Source organism: Tyto alba, unplaced genomic scaffold (genome assembly GCF_018691265.1).
Source record: "Tyto alba isolate M040663 unplaced genomic scaffold, T.alba_DEE_v4.0 Super-Scaffold_20000042, whole genome shotgun sequence".
NCBI lineage: Eukaryota > Metazoa > Chordata > Aves > Strigiformes > Tytonidae > Tyto > Tyto alba.
The window spans coordinates 3394982-3414879 of record NW_024881293.1 but is presented as its reverse complement, the minus strand read 5'-3'; the positions used below and the strand labels follow the sequence as shown (position 1 = coordinate 3414879).

The following is a 19898-nucleotide window of genomic DNA, read 5'->3' as shown; positions in this document are numbered from 1 at the left end:
GGGCGGGGCGGGGGCCGGGGCTGTGGCGGTGGAAGATGGCGGGGTGTGGGGCCGGTCTGTGCTGCTGCTGCTGCTGCTGCCGGGAGCGGGAGAGCCGCACCCCCGAGGAGCTGGTACGGCCGCGCCGGCTCTGGGGAGCGGCCGGGGGCGGGCGGGCGGCTGCTGGGGGCGTTGGGCGTTGTGATGGCGCTGGGCCCGGTGCCGGCTCCTCAGGGGCCGGTTCCTCAGGCCCTCAGGGCGCGGCGCCTCGGCCCGGCGCCTCAGCCCTTTTGCTTTGTGTTCGGCCCCGTACCTCAGCCGTCACTGCCGGTGCCCGAGTCAGCGTTTGCTTTGGCTGAGCCTGGTACCTCAGCCCCAGCGGCCGGTGCCTCGGCCTGCGCTGCTGCTCCTCCCGGGTGCTGCACCCCCCGCAGTCCTGAGAGCGGCTCTGGCAGAGGCTGCCTGGCACAGGGGAGCGCTGCCTGTGCGGGTTTCTTGTCCCGTGCTTCCCTCTAACCTGTTGCTGTGACAAAGCTGGGGTGTGGGTTCAGTACTCTGCTTTCTTATGTTGTGGGGAGCTCCCATACAGGAATAACATAGTGTATTCTTGCTGAGGGGCAAGCTTTGAGGTAAGACCCTATGCAGTTACCCCAGAGCAAGCGGTAGCCATACTCTATAAGCAGTAGCGGTATAGGCCCTCCATAATTTTGGCTTTGCTACCAGTGTTCATGCATTCATTCCCCTGATGATTTTCCTTTCCCATGTTTGTTTGTTTTGCAGACAATCCTAGGAGAAACTCATGAAGAAGAGGATGAGATCCTTCCACGCAAAGACTATGAGGTGGGAAATTACTGATGGTATCTCATGACATTAACGTGAGAAGATCTGTAGGCAGGTTTTGACCTCTTTGAGTTCGTAATGGAGCAGGTACTCCAAATGCATCACTAGTCAGATTGCACTGTCACCAGCAGAAATATCAAGAGTTGCTGTACTTGCAAAGAACTGCTCCTCATCATAATACATTTCTGGGTTAAAGCCCTGTGAGTAGAGCTTGAACATCTGCTGCTTAAGTCTGATTCTTGTTGAGAAAATTCATTTGCAGTCAGCTGCATTGTTCTACTTTTTAAATGTGAGATTTACAGGCTCTAGGGGTCTTGTGTTCTCATGAGTGTAGAAACCATCTGTAGCTCCTTGGTCACTATTGCCTTGCTGCTGTCTCTGATGTCGGGTTGGCTGACAGCAGATCTTATCACCTATTGGATCCTGCTTCTTACAGATTTTTGCTTTTTGCATTTCCGTATGGTGGCCCTGCACTATTTAGAGCAGTTGCTGTCATCATGGGTGTCACCAACTCAGCCTCTTACTGTGTGGCTTGATGGTGAACTTGATGTAGGCAGAAGCTAGTGGTACTTTGTGAGTATGGCTGTGCAACTCCATACTGCTTTGAACTGCCTGCTGTGATAAGCTTAAGAATTGATGCTGTTCATCTGGAGAGGAATTCCTATCTAGTGTTCCTGTTGTAGTGAGAGGTTAAATATAAAGATCTAATGTTATTCCCTGCAGTGTCAGATTGGAGTAAGTAAGAAGTAAAGCTGTACAATGTGGCTTCTTTAACTTAAAGTTGTATTAGTCAGTTGTTCCAGTTCAGGTGTCTATCTCTCTCAGCTTGGACAGTGAAATTGGTCTGTTCTTTCACTTCCTGATTCTCAGGACCTGGCTCTGCTGGAAAGATTTAAATGTTGTTTCCAGGAGTTTTTCTCGTACTGTTGTTTGCAAAACTTAGCATGGGGGTAGTAATGACTTCTGTAATCTTGAACAAGGTCTTCTCTCCATGTTTTTTTTGCACAATATGTTGCAGCTGATTCTCTTAAATTGACCTTTTGGCATTCTTTCAGAGCTTGGATTACGATCGCTGTATCAATGATCCATACTTGGAAGTTTTGGAGAGCATGGACAACAAGGTAGGGCCTTGTTCTTACTTTTTCATTAGCTTGAGAGCTAAAACTGTGGAAATTGCCCAGAGAAATTTTCCCAGAGAAGTTGTGGATGCCCCATCATTGGAAGTGTTTGAGGTCAGGGTGAGTGGGGCTTTGAGCAACCTGGACTAGTGGAAGGTGTCCCTGCCCATGGGAGGAGGGTTGGAACTAGATGATCTTTAAAGGTCCCTTCCAACCCAAACTGTTCTATGATTCTAAATACACTCCACTGCAGGAAGTTTTGTGGGGCTTTTTCTTCTTTATAAAATAAAGTCTATGTGCTTTCTTGGTTTCTCTGTGGAAAGAATAAAAATATGTGTGGAGATTATAGCTCCCAGCATCCGTTCTGATCCTTAGGTTCAAAGCGAGATGTTCATCACTTTCAGTTCCCAGTTTGCTGTTGTCACCATCTTCTGTTAATTATCACTCTATCTGTAAATAAACTGTGGAGCCCAAACCCACCTTTTGTTGATGCCTATTTCTATGTTGCTTTGACTTGGCTTTTTGTTTTGTTTGTGTTTTTTTTTTTTTTCATCCTCTTCCTGAGCAGAAAGCCCAGAGATACGAAGCAGTGAAGTGGGTGATGGTTTTTGCTATTGGAGTCTGCACAGGACTGGTAAGGATCATGTTATTAGGGGAATGAGGAAAATTCAGGAGACTAAGCAGGAATAATTTAGAAGTGAATGGCTGAGGAGTAAAGGGGAGAAAACATTCTCTTTCATTAAATGGAGAGTTTAGTAGCTGGCGTTGTCTTTTGGGAATTATAGCACATTGCTGCTAGATTATTTTCCAAGAAGCTTTTTTTCTTTTAGAATGTGCTGTGCTTTCTTTGCAAAGTATTCTGGCAAATCCTTTAATTCTGCATACAGGAAAACTTGTCTAAAGTGAGCGCTTAATAAGAAAGGACACCAACTTACAGTTGAACTGTAGTTTTTATGTTTGGCAATACTAGCGTCACTGCATGTGCTTTTTAGAGTGTTTGAAAATTAGCTCTATTGACTGTCTGCCTCAGTTAAACACTAGCTTTCTTCTGTACCCTGAAGTATGTTGTGGGTATTAAAAATGATGCCAGATTAGTAATCTGAAATATATCTCTTGCGGAATAATTCTAGGCTGGATCTATCTTAGTGAGAACAAGGCAGGCAGCAGATCTGAGCTTCTGAGTTACTTTGGACAATGCTGCTTTTGCCTTCTTCATCCTCTGTCCTCCCACGTGTGCATACTTCTTGTAGGACTTGCTAGAGGGTGGTCTTTGTTACTTATATGTAGTAATTTCTGATGGCAAATCTGTCTTATTTTTCATAGGTGGGCCTCTTTGTGGATTTCTTTGTACGGCTCTTTACGCAGCTCAAGTTCCGGGTGGTACAAAGCTGTATCTTTTATCTCGTGTATGAGTTTGTTATACTCAAGTGACCTTTTCCTTTCTGTTGCAATGTTTTGCTTAGAACAGCTGACTCTCAGACTTCTGCCATCAGTCATGTTGTTGATTAATCAAATTTTCAATTTGCCTATGTAATTCAGCCCTTGAAACCAATAAATGTTTCCAGTATCATGTACATAGGCAAAGGCTAATCCTTGAAAGAATAAGTGGTTTCCCTTCCTTGTAGCTCAGTCTTGAGCTCTGATAAGGAAGCCTGGCTTCCTGATGAGTTGTCAGCTGCCCTGGGTGGATTAGGAAGCGCAGGCTTGGTTCCTGATGCCAGTGGGACCCCCCAGACAGTACTGAATGATTGTGTGTTGTGGGGTGGAACGTTGTTTTCCTTGACTGTCCTTGCAGCGGTGGAAGAATGCACTGAGAAAGGCTGTCTTGCGTTGTCCTTGCTGGAGCTGCTGGGGTTCAACCTGACCTTTGTTTTTCTTGCCAGTCTTCTGGTCCTGATCCAAGTAAGACTTAGGTCCTCCGCTGTTCCTCACACATGCTCCCTTTCCTCTCACACAGGTCCTGGCTGTGAAGTCTCCTTCCTGCTAGAAGCACTTTCTGCCCCAAGACATCAAACTAGCTTCACAGTGCTAATTGATATATCTAAGCAGGGGCTCTTGGTCCCTTGCTGTGCTCTCTGATGAGATGTTGGTCAGCTATGAATTGATGTAGCACAGTGTCAGTGTTTCTTTTCTGCAGCCTGTAGCAGCTGGATCAGGAATTCCTGAAATTAAGTGCTACCTCAATGGAGTAAAGGTTCCAGGAGTTGTGCGTCTTCGGACGGTGGTGTGCAAAGCTATGGGAGTGCTCTTCAGTGTGGCAGGAGGTAAGAAGGGCTGTGGTATATTGATCTTATTGGGGTGAGGAATCACTGAAGGGGAAAAATGCTGTCCCTGCTGTACATAGGACACGAAAGGCTTCTCCTGCCTTTCCTGTAAAATTATTTTGATGGACTGAAGCAGAGTCATGATCCCTGAATGCATATATAGAGTAGAAAATAGACAGAAGGATCGGGACTATCAAAAGAACAGGTACTTTCCTGGGTGGGCTAATCAGAAATGACTCTTTGTGGCTAGGTCTAAGAGGGAGACATCAGAATTCTCTAGAGCACATCGTCTAGAGCAGCCTGAAGGAGGATGTGTTCTAGGCAGTGGGGCAGAGTAACTTGGAGAGTTCAGAGTCCTGTCTTTGAATGGTTCCATCCACTTGGAGTGCAAAATCAGTGAAGATCTTCACAAACATTTGGGAGGCTGAGGGGGTAGGGGTCAGCACCTTCCTTCGCTTTGAGGGGAGAGGGAGGAGCTGCAGGCTTGGCACAGGGGACTGGGCCATGACAGGGGACTAAGGAGCTGATCTCTGCTGGTATTGTCAGCATGGAGGGTTGGCAGGGGTGGGGCTGGAGTGTGTTGTCTCATCAGTCCTGTTTTTCCAGGTCTTTTTGTCGGGAAGGAGGGTCCAATGATTCACAGTGGTGCTGTTGTGGGTGCAGGTTTGCCACAGGTTAGTGCTGGCCTGGGTCTCTGTCCTGGTCACACCACTGCTTTGTAAGAGTACTGTGAAGAGGAAGTTTCCATTTCCTATGTTTCTAAATCTTTACTTTGTTTGTAGTTCCAGAGCGTCTCTTTGAGGAAGATCCAGTTTAACTTTCCCTATTTCCGCAGTGACAGGTACTGTACCCAGGGTGTGGAGGAGGGGAGAGGAGGATGAGCGAGCAGATTTCCTTGGGAGAGAGGGGTGGTAGGCTGGGATGAATCAGTCAGTTGTTTTTTCAGTTTCTAGTATTCTGCAGTTTCATTCTGCAGCAAGACAACTCCAGGACTTTACTCTTCCATGTTGCTCTGCTCTGGTCTCCATATTCATTGATGTTCTCTTGTATTACTTGGCAAATCTCTACCCATTTAAAACCTTTAATCTGAATGGTTAAATGGCTTCACTGTTGGGAATAAGCTCAGTTACTCATTCCCTATGACCAAGGTATACTACAGAGGATGCTGGGTCGCCTGAATGTGAAAAAAATCTTGCCCTTCCCTCTCTGCAATTCTTCCAAGTGGTGCTGGAGTCCCACAGTTTGGGATGGTTCCTCATATACTGGGTAGTTGTGTAGTGCCAGAGTTTCACTCTGTGTTGGTGCTCTAGGGAAGGAGCATGATGCTGCAATGACTCACTGAATAAATGGTGTTGCCTGCCATGGCCAGCACTTCTCCCAGCTGTCACTCTTATATCCCTGGGATATATGCATAAGTGGAAATGGTCGCTTACTTTGCAGAACCTAAGCACCTCCAGAGCTCAGATTTGCTAAACTGAGATAGTTTTCCTCTTCAGGGACAAAAGGGATTTTGTATCTGCTGGAGCTGCTGCAGGGGTTGCAGCTGCCTTTGGAGCCCCAATTGGGGGCACTCTTTTCAGCTTGGAAGAAGGTTCCTCTTTCTGGAACCAGGGACTTACATGGAAAGTGGTGAGTAATGACTCTGGCTCTTTCTGTATGTCTGTTCCTTGAGCTGGACCATGAAGGCATTATCCTGTCACCTGGGCTCTCCTGGCAGGAGAGAGATTGCCTTCTCTATCAGTGCTCCAGAATTACTACGGATCAAGAGCAAAGACAAGTCTGGTACTATCTGGAGCTGTGGGTCGAGTCTGTAGGCAGCAGATTTAGTGTACCTGGGAGGAAGGGCTTTTGTGTCTGGGCTCTTTGCGGACTGATCCTTTGGGAGCAGACAGAGTAGGCAGGTGCTGGATTTTCTTCTTTTCTCTGCCTTGGGGAGCTGTATTGCAGTAATGCCCTGTGCCTTCAGGTGGCCAGTTTCTTTGCCTGTAGTGCCAACTTTCATGAAGTTCACCGTGTATTAAAAATGTGTTGGATTTCATGATGCCGTTGGCATTTCTTATGTCGAATGTCCTGTTGATGGGATTTAGTTTGTCCTTTCTCAGCAGCGGTAAAAGGAGACAGGGGATTTGCTGAGATAGCAGCTCTCTCAGAGTCAGTTCCAACTCTAAACAAGCTGTGTTAGTGCCTTGTAATTGATTTGCAATGGCAAATTAACATATTTGACAAAAATAAGAATCTAAAAAGAGTTTTTGCTGGAAGAATTACTGGGTGAAATCCTTAAGTTCTTCTGTGGGAAACCAAATCAGAGGATTATAGTAGTCCTTTCTAGCCCTGCTCTCTTTTGCAGGAGGGAATGGGTGTTAAACCTCAGTGGATTATTCTCCTAAAGCCTGAGAAGGCTCAGGTTCCCTTCCCCAGGCATAAATCTCAAGGAAGGGCTGGCTGTGCCAATCTTAATTTTGGGAGTCTTTACTTATTCCTTGTTTTTTTATTTCCTCAGCTTTTCTGTTCCATGGCTGCCACCTTCACCCTGAATTTTTTCCGTTCTGGGATTCAGTTTGGAAGTTGGGGGTCTTTCCAGCTCCCTGGGCTGCTGAACTTTGGAGAGTTTAAGGTAAGATTTAGTGCTGTTATTTTACCTCTACCTCCAGTCTTTTGTAAGTTCAGTGTTTCTTTCTGTTTTCTTTGGGTACGTATTTGTCTTTCAGTGAAGGGCAGTTGATATTTAGCTGCAATACATTGATAACCTAAGACAGAATTGTTCCCCTTTGGCCATAGCTGCTGAAAGTCTCTTGTTGTGGAGACAGAATTGTTAGCAGGAAATTGCAGCAACTACTGTAATGCCTTTTTTTAATGCCTTTCTGCACTTAGTGCTCTGAGTCTGATAAGAAATGCCACCTCTGGACAGCTGTGGACTTGGGCTTCTTCATTCTGATGGGGATTGTAGGAGGCCTTCTCGGAGCCACCTTCAACTGCCTGAACAGGAGACTTGCGAAGTACCGCATGAGGAACGTGCATCCCAAGCCAAAGCTGGTCAGGTATTGGTGCTCACTTGAGTTTGTGCAGGGATTTCTGATTTGTGCTCAGTGTCCCAAAGCAAAAGCATCAATCTGGAAGACCCAGTGAGTTGGACTGGAGGAAATCCCAGACCTATTCCTTTTGAAATCACAAAATGAAGCCTCCATAGAATTTAAAAGTGAATGCCAGGAACTATTTCTTGCAGTCCTTGTGCATTTTTGTAATTACTCTGATGGCACAGAGGAGAGCTGCAACCTTCCTTAGAAGGGCTATGAAAGGAGCTCTTTATAACAAAGGCTGTAGCTGAACAAACCAGAGCTTTGTCTCCATGTGGTATTTTTTTATGTCTTGTCCAAACAGATGTGGAAGGAATAGCTGATCCCACTCTTTTTTTTATTATTATCTCGGTTAATTAAATCCACAACTGAGCTAATATCTGTGCTGTTTAGAGAGGAAATTGCCATATAATTCTGGAAAATAGCAGTTTGTTTGCTCTAGACAATTCCTAAATAAGAAGCTGATGCATTTTAGCAGTTAGAAAAGAAAAGGGATTATGAGAGACTATGCATCAACTTGTCCAGTGCTGTCTAGCCTTTTACCCTGTAAGGATCTACAGAATGTCGTTTCCGTGTGAACAGCCTCATCACTGAACCCTTCCCTATGGTGTTTTATATGTGACTGCTACGTGTTCTTTGGGCAGAAATAGCTCCTTTTTGGGGCCAACAATTAAAAAGGAGGGTTCACACAATTGCTGGCAACCAAGTCATAATTCAGACTGACCTGCAGAGTCCCCTGCTTCTGCTCTTAAGCTGTGGTGACTGCTGCTTCTTGCAGCCTTATCAAAGTCATGTGCAGAGCTGGGACTGGGTTACAGGGCTGAGTGTGGCTTCAGTGTATGGTTTCTATTGTGTACTTGCAGAGTCTTGGAGAGCCTGCTGGTATCGTTGACTACCACGGTCGTGGTCTTTGTAGCCTCCATGGTTCTGGGGGAATGCCGGCAGATGTCTTCCAACAGTCATAGAGGCAATGACACTCTGAGCCTGCAGGTGAGGGATCTTATGTGAAGATTATATGTTCCCATTGTATTGCTCATCCTCCAGAGAGGCACAGGAGGCACATAATGAGCTTTTAACAGCATGCGGTACGTAACAGAACCTCGGTTGAAAGCCTGTGGTCGGTTGCAGGAACTCAGGGTAATAATGAAAGCTATCCTTTGTGCTTTCGTACTTTGGCAAAGCAGCTCAGACTGTGAACCAGGGAGCCCAGTGATGCTGCAGGCCCCATCTCTGCTATCGGTGTTTGGTCTGAACTTCCTGAAGTGTGGGCTGACAGCCCTATACAGAAGGGTTACTCCCATTCTGCCAAAAAGCTATTGTAGGAGAGAGTGGATTTTAACTGTTTGTGTCTTTTGTGTCCTGCATTAGGGTATGTCAGAGGATGTGAATTCAAGTGTGAAAACTTTTTTCTGCCCAAATGAAACCTACAATGACATGGCCACACTCTTCTTCAACCCTCAGGAGTCAGCTATCTTGCAGCTCTTCCACCAGGACGGTGAGTAGCCAGGAGGCAGTGTCCCATCCCATGCTTAGGCTTCAGAGCTTCATCTTGCTTGAAACAGCCTTGTCATAATAACCACAAGGCTGAGAGCATCTCCAGGCCTTCATGGTTCTGGGGGACTGCTAGTACAACAGGTGAAAGCCCCCTTCATGGGAAGAAAGGCCTGCTTTTCCTCTCTTTTTCACTTATTCATTGTCTTCATGTGTGTTTGGACTGGGAGACGAAGCACCTGTTGTGAGATGAGCCTGCTGTGAGCTGAGGGGTGGATGGTGCAAGACTACTGTCTTTGTCTGACCTGTGCCCCTTTAGTCATGATTCTTCTTGTGTTGCAGGTACTTTCAGCCCAGTCACACTGTCCTTGTTCTTCCTTCTCTATTTCTTACTCTCCTGCTGGACATACGGGATCTCTGTGCCCAGTGGTCTTTTTGTGCCATCACTGCTTTGTGGGGCTGCCTTCGGACGCCTGGTCGCCAACCTCCTCAAAAGGTGCATTGAGTGTGCGTATGTGTGCGAGAGATGTGCTGCAGACATACGCTGAGCTCCTGGTCAGGTTTGTCTAATCTCTGGGCTTTGTGTTTTGCCCTAGCTACATTGGCCTGGATCACATCTACTCAGGAACCTTTGCCCTGATTGGGGCAGCAGCATTCCTGGGAGGAGTGGTCCGCATGACAATTAGCCTGACTGTCATCCTCATTGAATCCACCAACGAGATCACCTATGGGCTCCCAATAATGATCACCCTCATGGTGAGTGCAAGCTCTTAGCTCTGGCTTTTTGCAGACTGCTTGAACATGTGGTGGCCCTGAATTTCTGTTTCTTGCAGGGCTATGATAAACCAAGGAGTCTTGTACTTGGAGCAACAACTCAGTAGACCTTCTGTTTGCTCTGCAGGTAGCCAAATGGACAGGAGACTTTTTCAACAAAGGCATCTATGACATCCATGTGAACTTGCGAGGAGTGCCTCTTCTGGAGTGGGAAACAGAGGTGGAAATGGATAAGTAAGGCTGCTCCTGTTGGCAGGGCCGTGGGTTAGTTTGTGGTAGGGTTCTTGCTCAGAAAGGAATGCTGTAATGCAGGGGGATGATGCTTCATCTCCAATGAACCTGGCTGCTCTGAGAGGAACAGCTGTGAGGAGTTCTGCTGTGAGAGGGGTTGGGAGTTGTGCATCAGGCCTGTGGCAGGAAAATGGTGCTGGAGCCCTTTCTGAGGAGGGGTGAATGGGTGGAGGTCTGAGGAGCAGATTTGTGAGGTTCAGCAAGAACTCTGAAGATGTTCCACTGGACTTGCTTCTTGCAGAATTTCATCTTCTTTCTATCTGTTGTCTTTTCCCAGTAGTGTTCAAACACTTTCTATGTTATAAGCTGGAACATTTTTCCTTGCCTACAGTGCATAATTGATGTAATATTATGTTAAAAAAAATTGTGCCAGCACTGCTAATAACACAGTGAAGGTGAACACACAGGTACAGGGAGCTGGCAGATCTAAACTGCAGCAGGCTTCTTTAGGATCTTGTTTTGGGACTGGTTTGTTTCCTTCTTTGTCCATCACCAGCCTTCTGCAGCCGATGTGATGCCTACAGCAATCCTGCATTTCTGTTTCCTCAGACTACGAGCTAGCGACATCATGGAACCCAACTTGACATATGTCTACCCACACACCAGGATCCAGTCCCTTGTTAGCATCCTGCGCACAACTGTCCATCATGCCTTCCCTGTAGTGACTGAGAATCGGGGCAATGAGAGGGAGTTCATGAAGGGAAATCAGCTGATAAGTAACAACATCAAATTCAAGGTAAAAAGTCGTTTGATAACTTGAAGGGTAAAGAACTTTGTTTTGCAGGTGGACGGCCCTTTCTTTTGTTATCTAGGCTTTTGTCGGTACAGAATTCCAGTCAGAGATAAGCACTTACTGCAATACAGAATTTTCAAGGTAAAGGCAGAAGAGTGGTCTGCGTTCCTAGAGGCACAAGCTAAGAGGACTAAGTAATGTGTTTAGTATAGACATGGAAAAAGTTTGGATTTGGCACTGAAGTACTGAACGGACCATTGAGACCAGTAGTAGGTGCCAAAATGCTTCTCTCCTCTGTAGGAGGAATAGTGGGGCAGATGCTTTAGTCTCTTGGGAAACTGATAATTTAATGCCAGAATGAATAAAGAACGTGCTTCTGGCATACTCTTGCTCTAGCAGAAAAGGGTGCCCAAGTTCCTAAGCTCCAGGTTCGCTGTCCAAGGAGACTACAGTCCTATTGGCTGTTCTTACAAGTTCTGCAGCAGCACTGACTAAGGAACACCTTATCTGGGGACATAAAGCTATGATCAGATAGTTCAGTTGCTCTTGGATAACTGTTGACCTGCTTAATGAGTATTTGAAAATTGTTTGTTGTATCCAGAAATCTAGCATCCTCACCCGAGCTGGAGAGCAGCGCAAGCGTAGTCAGTCCATGAAATCCTACCCTTCAAGTGAATTGCGTAACATGTGTGATGAGCACATAGCAACGGAGGAGCCACCAGAAAAGGAGGATCTGCTGCAACAGATGCTAGAGAGAAGGTGAGATCCTGGTAGGCACAAACAGGGTGTTTCCATGTGTTGAGATGTGTTGTGATGCTTCATACAATCCCTGTCATTCCATATATCAGAGTAAATCGTGCTAGTATCCACATTTAGGTCTCATCAGCCTCTCATCAGTGCCGAGGCTCACACCCGTGACCAAGTCCTAGGCTAATGGCTTGATGGCATCCAACCTGTTACCTTAGATTTCTTTCAAACACCTATCCGGAAATATTTCCTGGAGAGGATGGAATACCTGGGGAAATGTTTTCTCTGCAAAATCAATGGCCTCTTGTCTGCAAAAACCTGAGGGCTCTGCAAAGCTCACTTCTCCCAAGAGAGGAGCTAATGACCTGGCCCCATAATATTAATACTACCTTTCTGGTAACTGGGCTGAGTCACCAGGTTTGTACTGCTGTTGCTTCCAAGCAGAAGCCCAGTCTAGTGAACCAGTTTCTAACCTAGTGATTGTGACTCTTATGAGTGGAGTCCTGATTCTGACATTTTGGCAGATGCTTCAGTTTATATTAGAATCTGAATAATTTGGCACTGAAAATTGCTTTAGTAGCAAGTGATTTGAAATTGAGAGTTAGGAGACTCTCTCCATTCTGCTGCTGTTGTCGTACTCTGCCCATGGTAATGGCTCTTGACCCCTCTCTGCTATTTTGTTTGGTGGACAAAAGACTTGATTGTCTCTAGCAAGAGTCCCTGAAATGCTCAGGAGAAGGTTGCAAAGAGCTGAAATAGCTGTTGTTGTTTTGGAGGTGGGAGTATGTGTTTCTCCTTAAGTACATGCAACTTATAACATGTAGTGTTAAATCTGGAACAGATATACTCCCTACCCCAACCTGTACCCTGACCAGTCTCCTAGTGAAGAGTGGACCATGGAGGAACGCTTCAGACCTTTGACCTTCCATGGCTTGATCTTGCGCTCACAGCTGGTCACCCTCCTTGTCAGGGGTGTCTGTTACTCCGAGAGCCAGTCGGTGAGTCTTCCTAATCAGGACTGCTAGCAGAGACATCCCTACCCTCTTGGCTGAGACAGCTGGGAATAATATTTATGGGCTACCAAGAAAAATTTACCTGTTTTTACATTTTAAGGAATGCATCTGTGTTTTAAAAGCTGCAGATGGGTAATGTGAATTCTGCCTTGCAGCTCTAGAATAAAGAGAATTAAATTTCTGTTTAAGTATCCCCAGGAAAAGAGGACAGCTAGTGTTTAAAAAAAGAAACCAACAGACCCATTTGTTGCATAAGGGTGCAATCCTGTCAGAACTGGAGAATGGAGGACAGATATTAAATACAAATAGAGCAGCCAGGAGTGTATACTGTGTGTTTTTACTGCTGTGTGCTAAGGTCTTAACAGGAGTGTCAGCTGTATCACCAAGATCGGTATAAGCATTTGTGTTTTGAGACCCATCTCCCACAAGGCTGACTTGTTGCTTCCCCCAGGTGTTGAGTGTAGTTCTGTCAGAGGTTGGAGAGCAGTTCTGTTGCTCTGTCAGCTGAACGCCTGTATAGGTTTGGGCTTGCACTGCTGCATTCTGAGATGAGCTGCTAGGAGTACCTCTGCAGAAGTTGTCTGTGGTGGGCATGGGGGGAGAAGGAGATCTGGGCGAGCAATTGGGAAGCATCGTTTGCTGTGCTACTTGCAGCCCATGTACTATCTGGGATGGTGACATACTGGTTCAGTGGGATTTGGTTTAATTGCAGAGTGCAAGTCAGCCTCGTCTGTCCCATGCAGAGATGTCAGAGGACTACCCCCGCTATCCAGATATCCATGACCTGGACCTCACACTGCTGAACCCTCGCATGATAGTGGTAAGAGATGCACTGCAGTATGACAGTGTTTCCTGATATGTTTAGGACTGTCCCAGGTCTTTAAAAAAAGCTGAGGGCATGTTTAAGTCCACCCTTGGGTGCAGTGACCAACACTATGCACTTCTCATGCATTCAGTCAGCCTTGTCAGCACGGGGAAATCAGTCCTCATACCTGCTATGAGGTATCATCACGCATAGATGCTTTACTTTCAGAACAAGACATTTTCTGTCTGCTTTTAACTTCCTTCTGGATTAGACTCCTGCTTCAGTGAAGTTGGACAGGTAAACTGCTGATACCTGTTTGAAAGTCTGTGCTGGCAGCTCAGTCAGTGGCAGGCCTGTCATTGTCTTTGTGACAGGAAGGTTGCTGTGTAGGCCAAAGTGCTTTTTTTGGTAGACATTCTTATTTTCATGGGCCTACATTTAGTCTGCTCGGAGGCTTTCTGCAACATTGGGCTCTTGAGATCATTGGGTTACAGTGTTCAAACAAACTATGACAAATTCAGGTTCCTGAAATAATTTCATATTTGTGGATCAATACCCTGCCCAGAGATCAGTGCATTGGAGGTCTTGTAGGAATTGCTTATTAGTGATTCCCAGAGATAGTGAAAAAGCTTATAAATAATAGAGTTGTTTTTGTTTCTTAGGATGTCACCCCATACATGAACCCATCACCCTTTGCCGTCTCTCCAAATACTCATGTGTCACAAGTCTTCAACCTGTTTAGGACAATGGGACTCAGACATTTACCAGTTGTGAACGCAGTTGGAGAGGTAAGTGCCTATCTCCATTTTGTATTGTCTGAGCAAGGAAGCTACTGTTTTTTGCAGTGTTTTCCAACTTTGAGAGAATGAAGGTCTCTTTTAACATCAAACAAATGCTTTAAAGAGATCAGAATATGATCTTAAGGCCCTGAAGCATTGTTGATTACTGTGACTTTATTACCGTCTTTTGTGTCCAAGCCTGCTTCCTGCTTTTCCTGCAAAGGGCAGGACATACAGTTTCTAGTATCAGGTTGGCAACACGTGGAAGCTCTTACTGACCTGCACCTGTTCAGAGGCCTTTAGCTCATCTGAGGCCACTAATTTGGCTTCCTCTTTGACAGCTTTATTCAAGGCCAAGAGCAGAATTTCCTGTGTGTTGGGGCAGGAGGTTTTTCTGCTGCAAGGGAATTTGCATCTGTTCCTACTCATAGGAGCAGCAAAATAAAGGAGTCTTTGAATGGTTTGTGCTTGATTCACTGTTCTCTTTACCATCTACAATGCTCAGGAATAGTCAATAGGTGTCAGTAACTTCCTAGAAATATAATGAGAAACTGTTTCCCTCGAGGGTGAACTGGTCTGTCCCTGTGAGACAACAGTGTTTTTTCTGCCTCTTGGGGTTCCTAGTAGTTATTCTGCAGAGCTTGTTGGTTGAAAACAAGTGGTGTTGACTCATTCCATGTTTAGTACAAGACGCTCTTGCAGTACTAGAGCACAGCCTAGTTCTAAACTTAATGCATAAAATCACTTAAGTGTTTCATCAGCTAAAATGTGTGATTTGACTGTTTCCCCAGAAGGCTGAGAGAGATTCCTTTTTGTGACCTGCCAGCTAGTGATGGCCAGTGTGCAGTCACCACTTAAACTAGTCTTTACCATTTCTCTGTTTTGGTCTTTATAGCTTCCTGGAATGTATCTGATACGAGCTATCTGCAGTCATGCCATCTGGCATATCAGAAATGTTGCTAATGAAGCCATAAGAGACAGCTTTATTATTTCCAATTACAGTTTTCACTTTCCAAAGGATTTAGTTACATCTGTATGCTGTCTAACATGGACAGGATTTCCCTTCTAGTCAGGGGGGGTAACTACTGCTGTGTCCAGACACGACAGCGACAGTTAAGCTGTCCGTCTGGGTGCAGTTAAAGCAGTGTCTTGCCTGTAGATAAGTGCTGAGAGAGGGAGGGGCATTGTTTTGGTGAGATCTGAACTTGAACTCATTCTAATTCAGCATTGGTCAAGAACTGCTTGCAGGTTCCCTCTTTTCTGGGGGTTGGAAAGAACAACAGCTCTACCATGCAGGTCTCTTAGTGGCACATCTGTGATACTGACTTGTATCTTTTTTCCTCTTTTCTTCCTCTTTAAGATTGTTGGGATAATCACTCGGCACAACCTGACCCACGAATTTCTGCAGGCAAGACTGAGACAACACTATCAGACCATTTGATGCCCCTGCCCACCCTGCCCCACTGTCGGTGTGGCTACCTCCCTCTTCCAAGCCTGCACACGCGCTCGCATTCTGCTTGGACCCCACAAGGCCCAAGACTTGCCGTTTGGCTTCTCACATGCATATCAAGCCTGGGGAGTTGGAACACATCTTGCTAGCCAGAGAATTAGAGGAGCTGCCTGAGTCCAGAGCTGTTGATTGGTCTCAGGCACTTGGTATGACTGCTCTTCATCCAGGTTTTTTCTTTGCCTGTGCCCCATTTATCTCCTTTCATCGGATGTTTTCTTGACACTGTATGTTCTGCTATTTTGTTTTGGTTTGGTTTTCTTTAAGGGTTGGAAAAAAGAACCATCTAGCTCCACTCTGTCCTGTGCAGAGAACTGCAGCATCTTTTCAGTGTCCTCCTGTATGTCTCCCTTTTCCTCTTCTTCCCTTGTTCCTGCAACGGTTGCCTTATTTGTGTGAGAAAGGGGTTGCTGTCAAGGCTGAGAGGAGATACTGAAGTCTGCAGTTATCAAATAGCTGCTCTGGAAGATGGCTTTTCTGAAAAGCAGTATTAAAAAACCCAGCTCTTTGGAAATACACCTCTCTTTGCAGGTCCTCCCAGTTGCCCATGTTTTTCCACTCTGGCTTCATTTGCTCCTATTTTCTCTCCTTTCATGGGGAAGCATCCCTGCTGTGATGTTTTTTGAGTAGCTCAGTAAATGACGAGTTCAATTCCAGTTACTGTTTGGGACTATAAATATTTAATACATTTGCAAAGCATCTCAGAGAAGGGAGATCTCTTTTCCCTGCTAGCTGTTGCTATTATCTCCCTGTAAGAGACTCTTCTAAGGCACTTTGAGACACTCCAGTTTGTCACTACCCTGACACTCCTGTGTTTCTTGGCATCTGTGGGCACTTGTCCTTGTACTGATCCAGGAGTGAGAGCCTGGGACACCTTTCCAGCTAGGGTTAGAGACCAGAGAACCCTATGTCCTTGAAGCATGGTGAAATGTTGCTTTCTGGAGGTAAATAGAACTGATGCCCTGTCTCTGGGCTTGGTTGAATTATCTCTGTGTCACGAGAGGAGCTGGTGTAACTTCAGGCTGCTGTACAGGAGGGATACTTTGTGCTGGTGACTAATAGGCAGGGTCTGCTGCAAGGTGATAAGTGGGGCTGTCTGGGCTCTAGAAATGCTTGGGATAATGTTTGCAACTGCAACAGCCGAATATCTGTAAGGGTAAAATCAGCACTTAGAAGCCAGTTGCAGCCAGTTCACTGCTTTAGCAGGTACCATCCTGGCCAGCACCTGTATTGTTCCAGCAGGCACCTGCCCTCCTGAGTTTTGCATACAGATAACCCTCAGTGGGAAGCCAGCATTGTGCCTTCAGGGGTTGCAGAGCTGATTGGCTTGATAAAGCACAGAGCATTCTCTCAGAGAGACTGGGCCAAGTAACATGGGCTATGTTATCTCAGAAAAGCTTCTACACGACCTCTGAGCATTCCAGTTAACCTGTTGTCTGCCATAAGGAGATAGCTAGATGAGAATTGTGGCAGAAGAAAATCAGACATGATTATATTTTCTGAATTCAGGAACTCATCTGTGATGAAGATTTTTCTGAGTAAGCCTGAAGAAGTTGTGCCCTTTTCTTACATGTATCAAAACACTAAAATTGTTAAAACAACCTCTTTGGCTTTGTGGAAGCTCATTCTTCCAGGGTATTGCTCTGCAAACCAGTGGCTGTGAACACTACTACAGTTAGGGTCAGGAGGAGCTTTTGTGCCCAGGTCACCAGCCACGGTCTCAATGTAAGGCTCTTTAAGTCACTGGAACACTTAGATGTTCATGGAATCCTTACAGTCTAGACAGTTGGTAGACAGATGTATTCTCTGACTGTGCTTAACAATAAGGACAGCTGAATCATGGGAGGCTCCTGAGTTTTGTTCAGCAGTTGAGAGAAAATTTGGTCTTACAAGTGGTTCCTGAGGCTGTGTTTTAGGGTAGCGTTTGTCCTTGTCATACAGTGCATGGTATAGCTCAGCTGGAAAGTGTGGTTTTAGCAAAGCTGTTTGTAAGCACTTAGATTTTAATTTTTATTCCTCTCCATTGACATCTGGAGGCCTTTTTTTCCACGTAGTGTTCTTTCTCACCTGCTGCTTTATTAAGAGAGGAAGGACAGATCTTGTTTTCAGGAATGAATTTATACCACTTCCACAAAAGAAAGAGTAGGCTATGGTACGTGCAATGGCAGTTGTTGGAAAGGAAGCTCTGTGTGTCCCAGGACCCTTTGTTAACTACAGCCACTTTCCAGGGATGCCTGGGTAGTGACCTATCTAAAGAGCAGGGAATATGTTCGTTCTTTCCCCTTTCTTACTGTGGAACTTGCAGCAGCAGTTTTTGTCTCTTACACTAAAATAGTTTTGCTGGCTTCTGAAGATCCTAGCTCCATTTCAGATAAGGCATGCAAGCTCTTAAACATCCAAGAGTAAAGCAAAGGTGTTTTCCTACAGCCAGTATCCATTTTGTGCCTTCAACCTGGACTCCCTAGCTGGGACAGGCGTGGCATGTTCCTTAGAGTATGAGTTGACATCGGCTGCTGCTCTTCACTTGCAAGTTCTTTCCCTATAAGTAGAGTAAGGGTGTTCTCTCTGCGATGATTTCTAAAATGCCTGTGTTCTCTGAGCTCTGGTTTTGCGCTGAGCTATCCCAAGAAACTTCCAGCACCCTTTTGCACTCCCTGAAGCTGGACTGTAGGTTTGAAATACGCTTCTGTTAACCTACCTTTCATTCAAAGGATTTGTGCTCGTGGGCAGTTATGAAACACAGGAATCCTCTTTTGATGGGATTTCAGATCACTCTAATGTGGAATTAGCAATCTCATATTGTTGGAGCACCTGTCATGAATGCCCTATGTCTCTCCATGACAAATCTTTTTCCTCTTGCTCATGTTGAGTGATTGTGTGCGGAAGGTTCCTTCTCTTGCACATGAATAGGGCTCCTTAGATTGTTTGCCTTGAGTGGGTCATGTTCTGTTTTATTTCTGTACACAAGCTGCAGCAGTATATATTGCTGCAGGGTGTCTTTTCATCACAACTGAGGCCTGGAGTTAGGCAATCCAGATGAGACAGGCTGAAAAATCTTGTCAAGGTTTGTCTGAGCACCAGCTGCCCTTCCCTGTGAGAAGGCCACTTGCCTTCAGCCTGCTGTCAGCACTGCTCTGCCTGTGCATCTATCTTACTCAAATATTTCAGCTGGAAAAAACGCCCCTTTCACTCTTTCGGTGAAGAAATTTTAAATAAGGATGGTGGGTGACCCTGTCTGCTGCTTTAAAGGGAAATCTCAGTGTGCAATCACTGTTACGTGGCCTGCAGAAAGGGAATTACAAGTTCATCTGACGTTTGGAGATGCAGCATTTGTCTTCTGCAAAGGACTGATGCAAAAGGGCTTGTGTTGAGTCAGTCTTGTTCTCACACTTTGGTCAGTTAATTCCTTTCTTACAACACACTAACTGCTTCTACTCTGGCTCTGGTTGCTTAGTGATTTACCAAGAAATTTACTTCTAACATAGGTGCTTGTAACCTTTTACTCAGAGCAACACTAAAGGAATAGTAACCAAGAACTGGATTAGTATTGATGGCAAAATTTAGGGGGTAGTATGGGGCATTCTCCCCTGCAGGTTTCCTGTGCAGTGTTAATTTTGTGGTTTGAATTGTTAACTTACTGTGAGCCATTCCAATGGTAGCAACTTACCTTTCCATTTGTTTTTTGCACTGTTTTTTGTTATGAAATGATGTAAGCTAATTCCACAGTGTATATAAATTGTATTTTTTTTAAATTTGTATGAATATATTTTTATTTGAACTATGGCACTTGGGAAGTATTCATGTAACCATAACATGTCTGAGAGTAAAACGTTTGTGTGTCTCCTTCAGCACTTTCAAGGCCTTTTGATGTTTCTAGTGTTGTCTTATTTTTGCCACTTACTACAATAAAGCTAGTAGAACATGGTAATATCCAAGAACACCGTTTGAGGTAGATGAGTCGTTGCTATCTACGAGCTGCCTGGATCTAACAGTTTATGCAAAAGGTGCTCTGAGGCTGGGCAAAGATAGGAATTAGTGTAATCCTTTAGGTTGTGACCACTCTAATCCCATGTTCTCCCACAACAGCTGTTTGAAAGAGGGAATTGCCAAACATTTGGTAAGGAGCTGAACTATGCACGTTGTGCTAAAGGTGACTGCTGCTTTTCTTACCTGAGAATTCTTGCTTTCCCTCTTCCTCCTAATAAGTTAATGAAAGACATTTAGAGTGCAGTTTTACATCTCTTGTTTTACTTCTCCAGGAGAAGTAGCTTCTCCAGGATGTGAAAAATCTTACTCTTCAGCTTTTATTTAGTTTGTGGCTATCTTTCCTGCTTTATCCTGCCGTTTACCTTGCAGAAAAGAACTTGTGAAATTTTTGATCTTTCATCACATGCTTACAGGCCAAAAGTGTAAGGAAGTATAGTTGTTGAGCAGTAGAGAAATACCTGACCTGAAAGCTCCATGTTTGTGCTGTTTTTATGGA

At 45.2% G+C, this 19898-nt stretch overlaps 1 protein-coding gene across 1 annotated transcript; it reads left to right on the top strand.

Moving 5' to 3' along the window:
- Positions 1 to 19: 19 nt before the first annotated feature.
- CLCN6 (chloride voltage-gated channel 6) lies at positions 20 to 19263 on the top strand. Its single transcript, XM_033007592.2, has 23 exons — positions 20 to 113; positions 760 to 819; positions 1875 to 1940; positions 2506 to 2571; positions 3261 to 3327; positions 3733 to 3839; positions 4075 to 4201; positions 4808 to 4875; positions 4984 to 5042; positions 5698 to 5830; positions 6702 to 6815; positions 7073 to 7239; positions 8139 to 8265; positions 8644 to 8770; positions 9109 to 9262; positions 9363 to 9522; positions 9668 to 9774; positions 10381 to 10567; positions 11166 to 11323; positions 12153 to 12309; positions 13037 to 13144; positions 13792 to 13917; positions 15269 to 19263. The coding sequence occupies exons 1-23, from the start codon at positions 36 to 38 to the stop codon at positions 15347 to 15349; spliced, it is 2604 nt and encodes an 867-aa protein (XP_032863483.2). The 5' UTR covers positions 20 to 35; the 3' UTR covers positions 15350 to 19263.
- Positions 19264 to 19898: the final 635 nt, after the last annotated feature.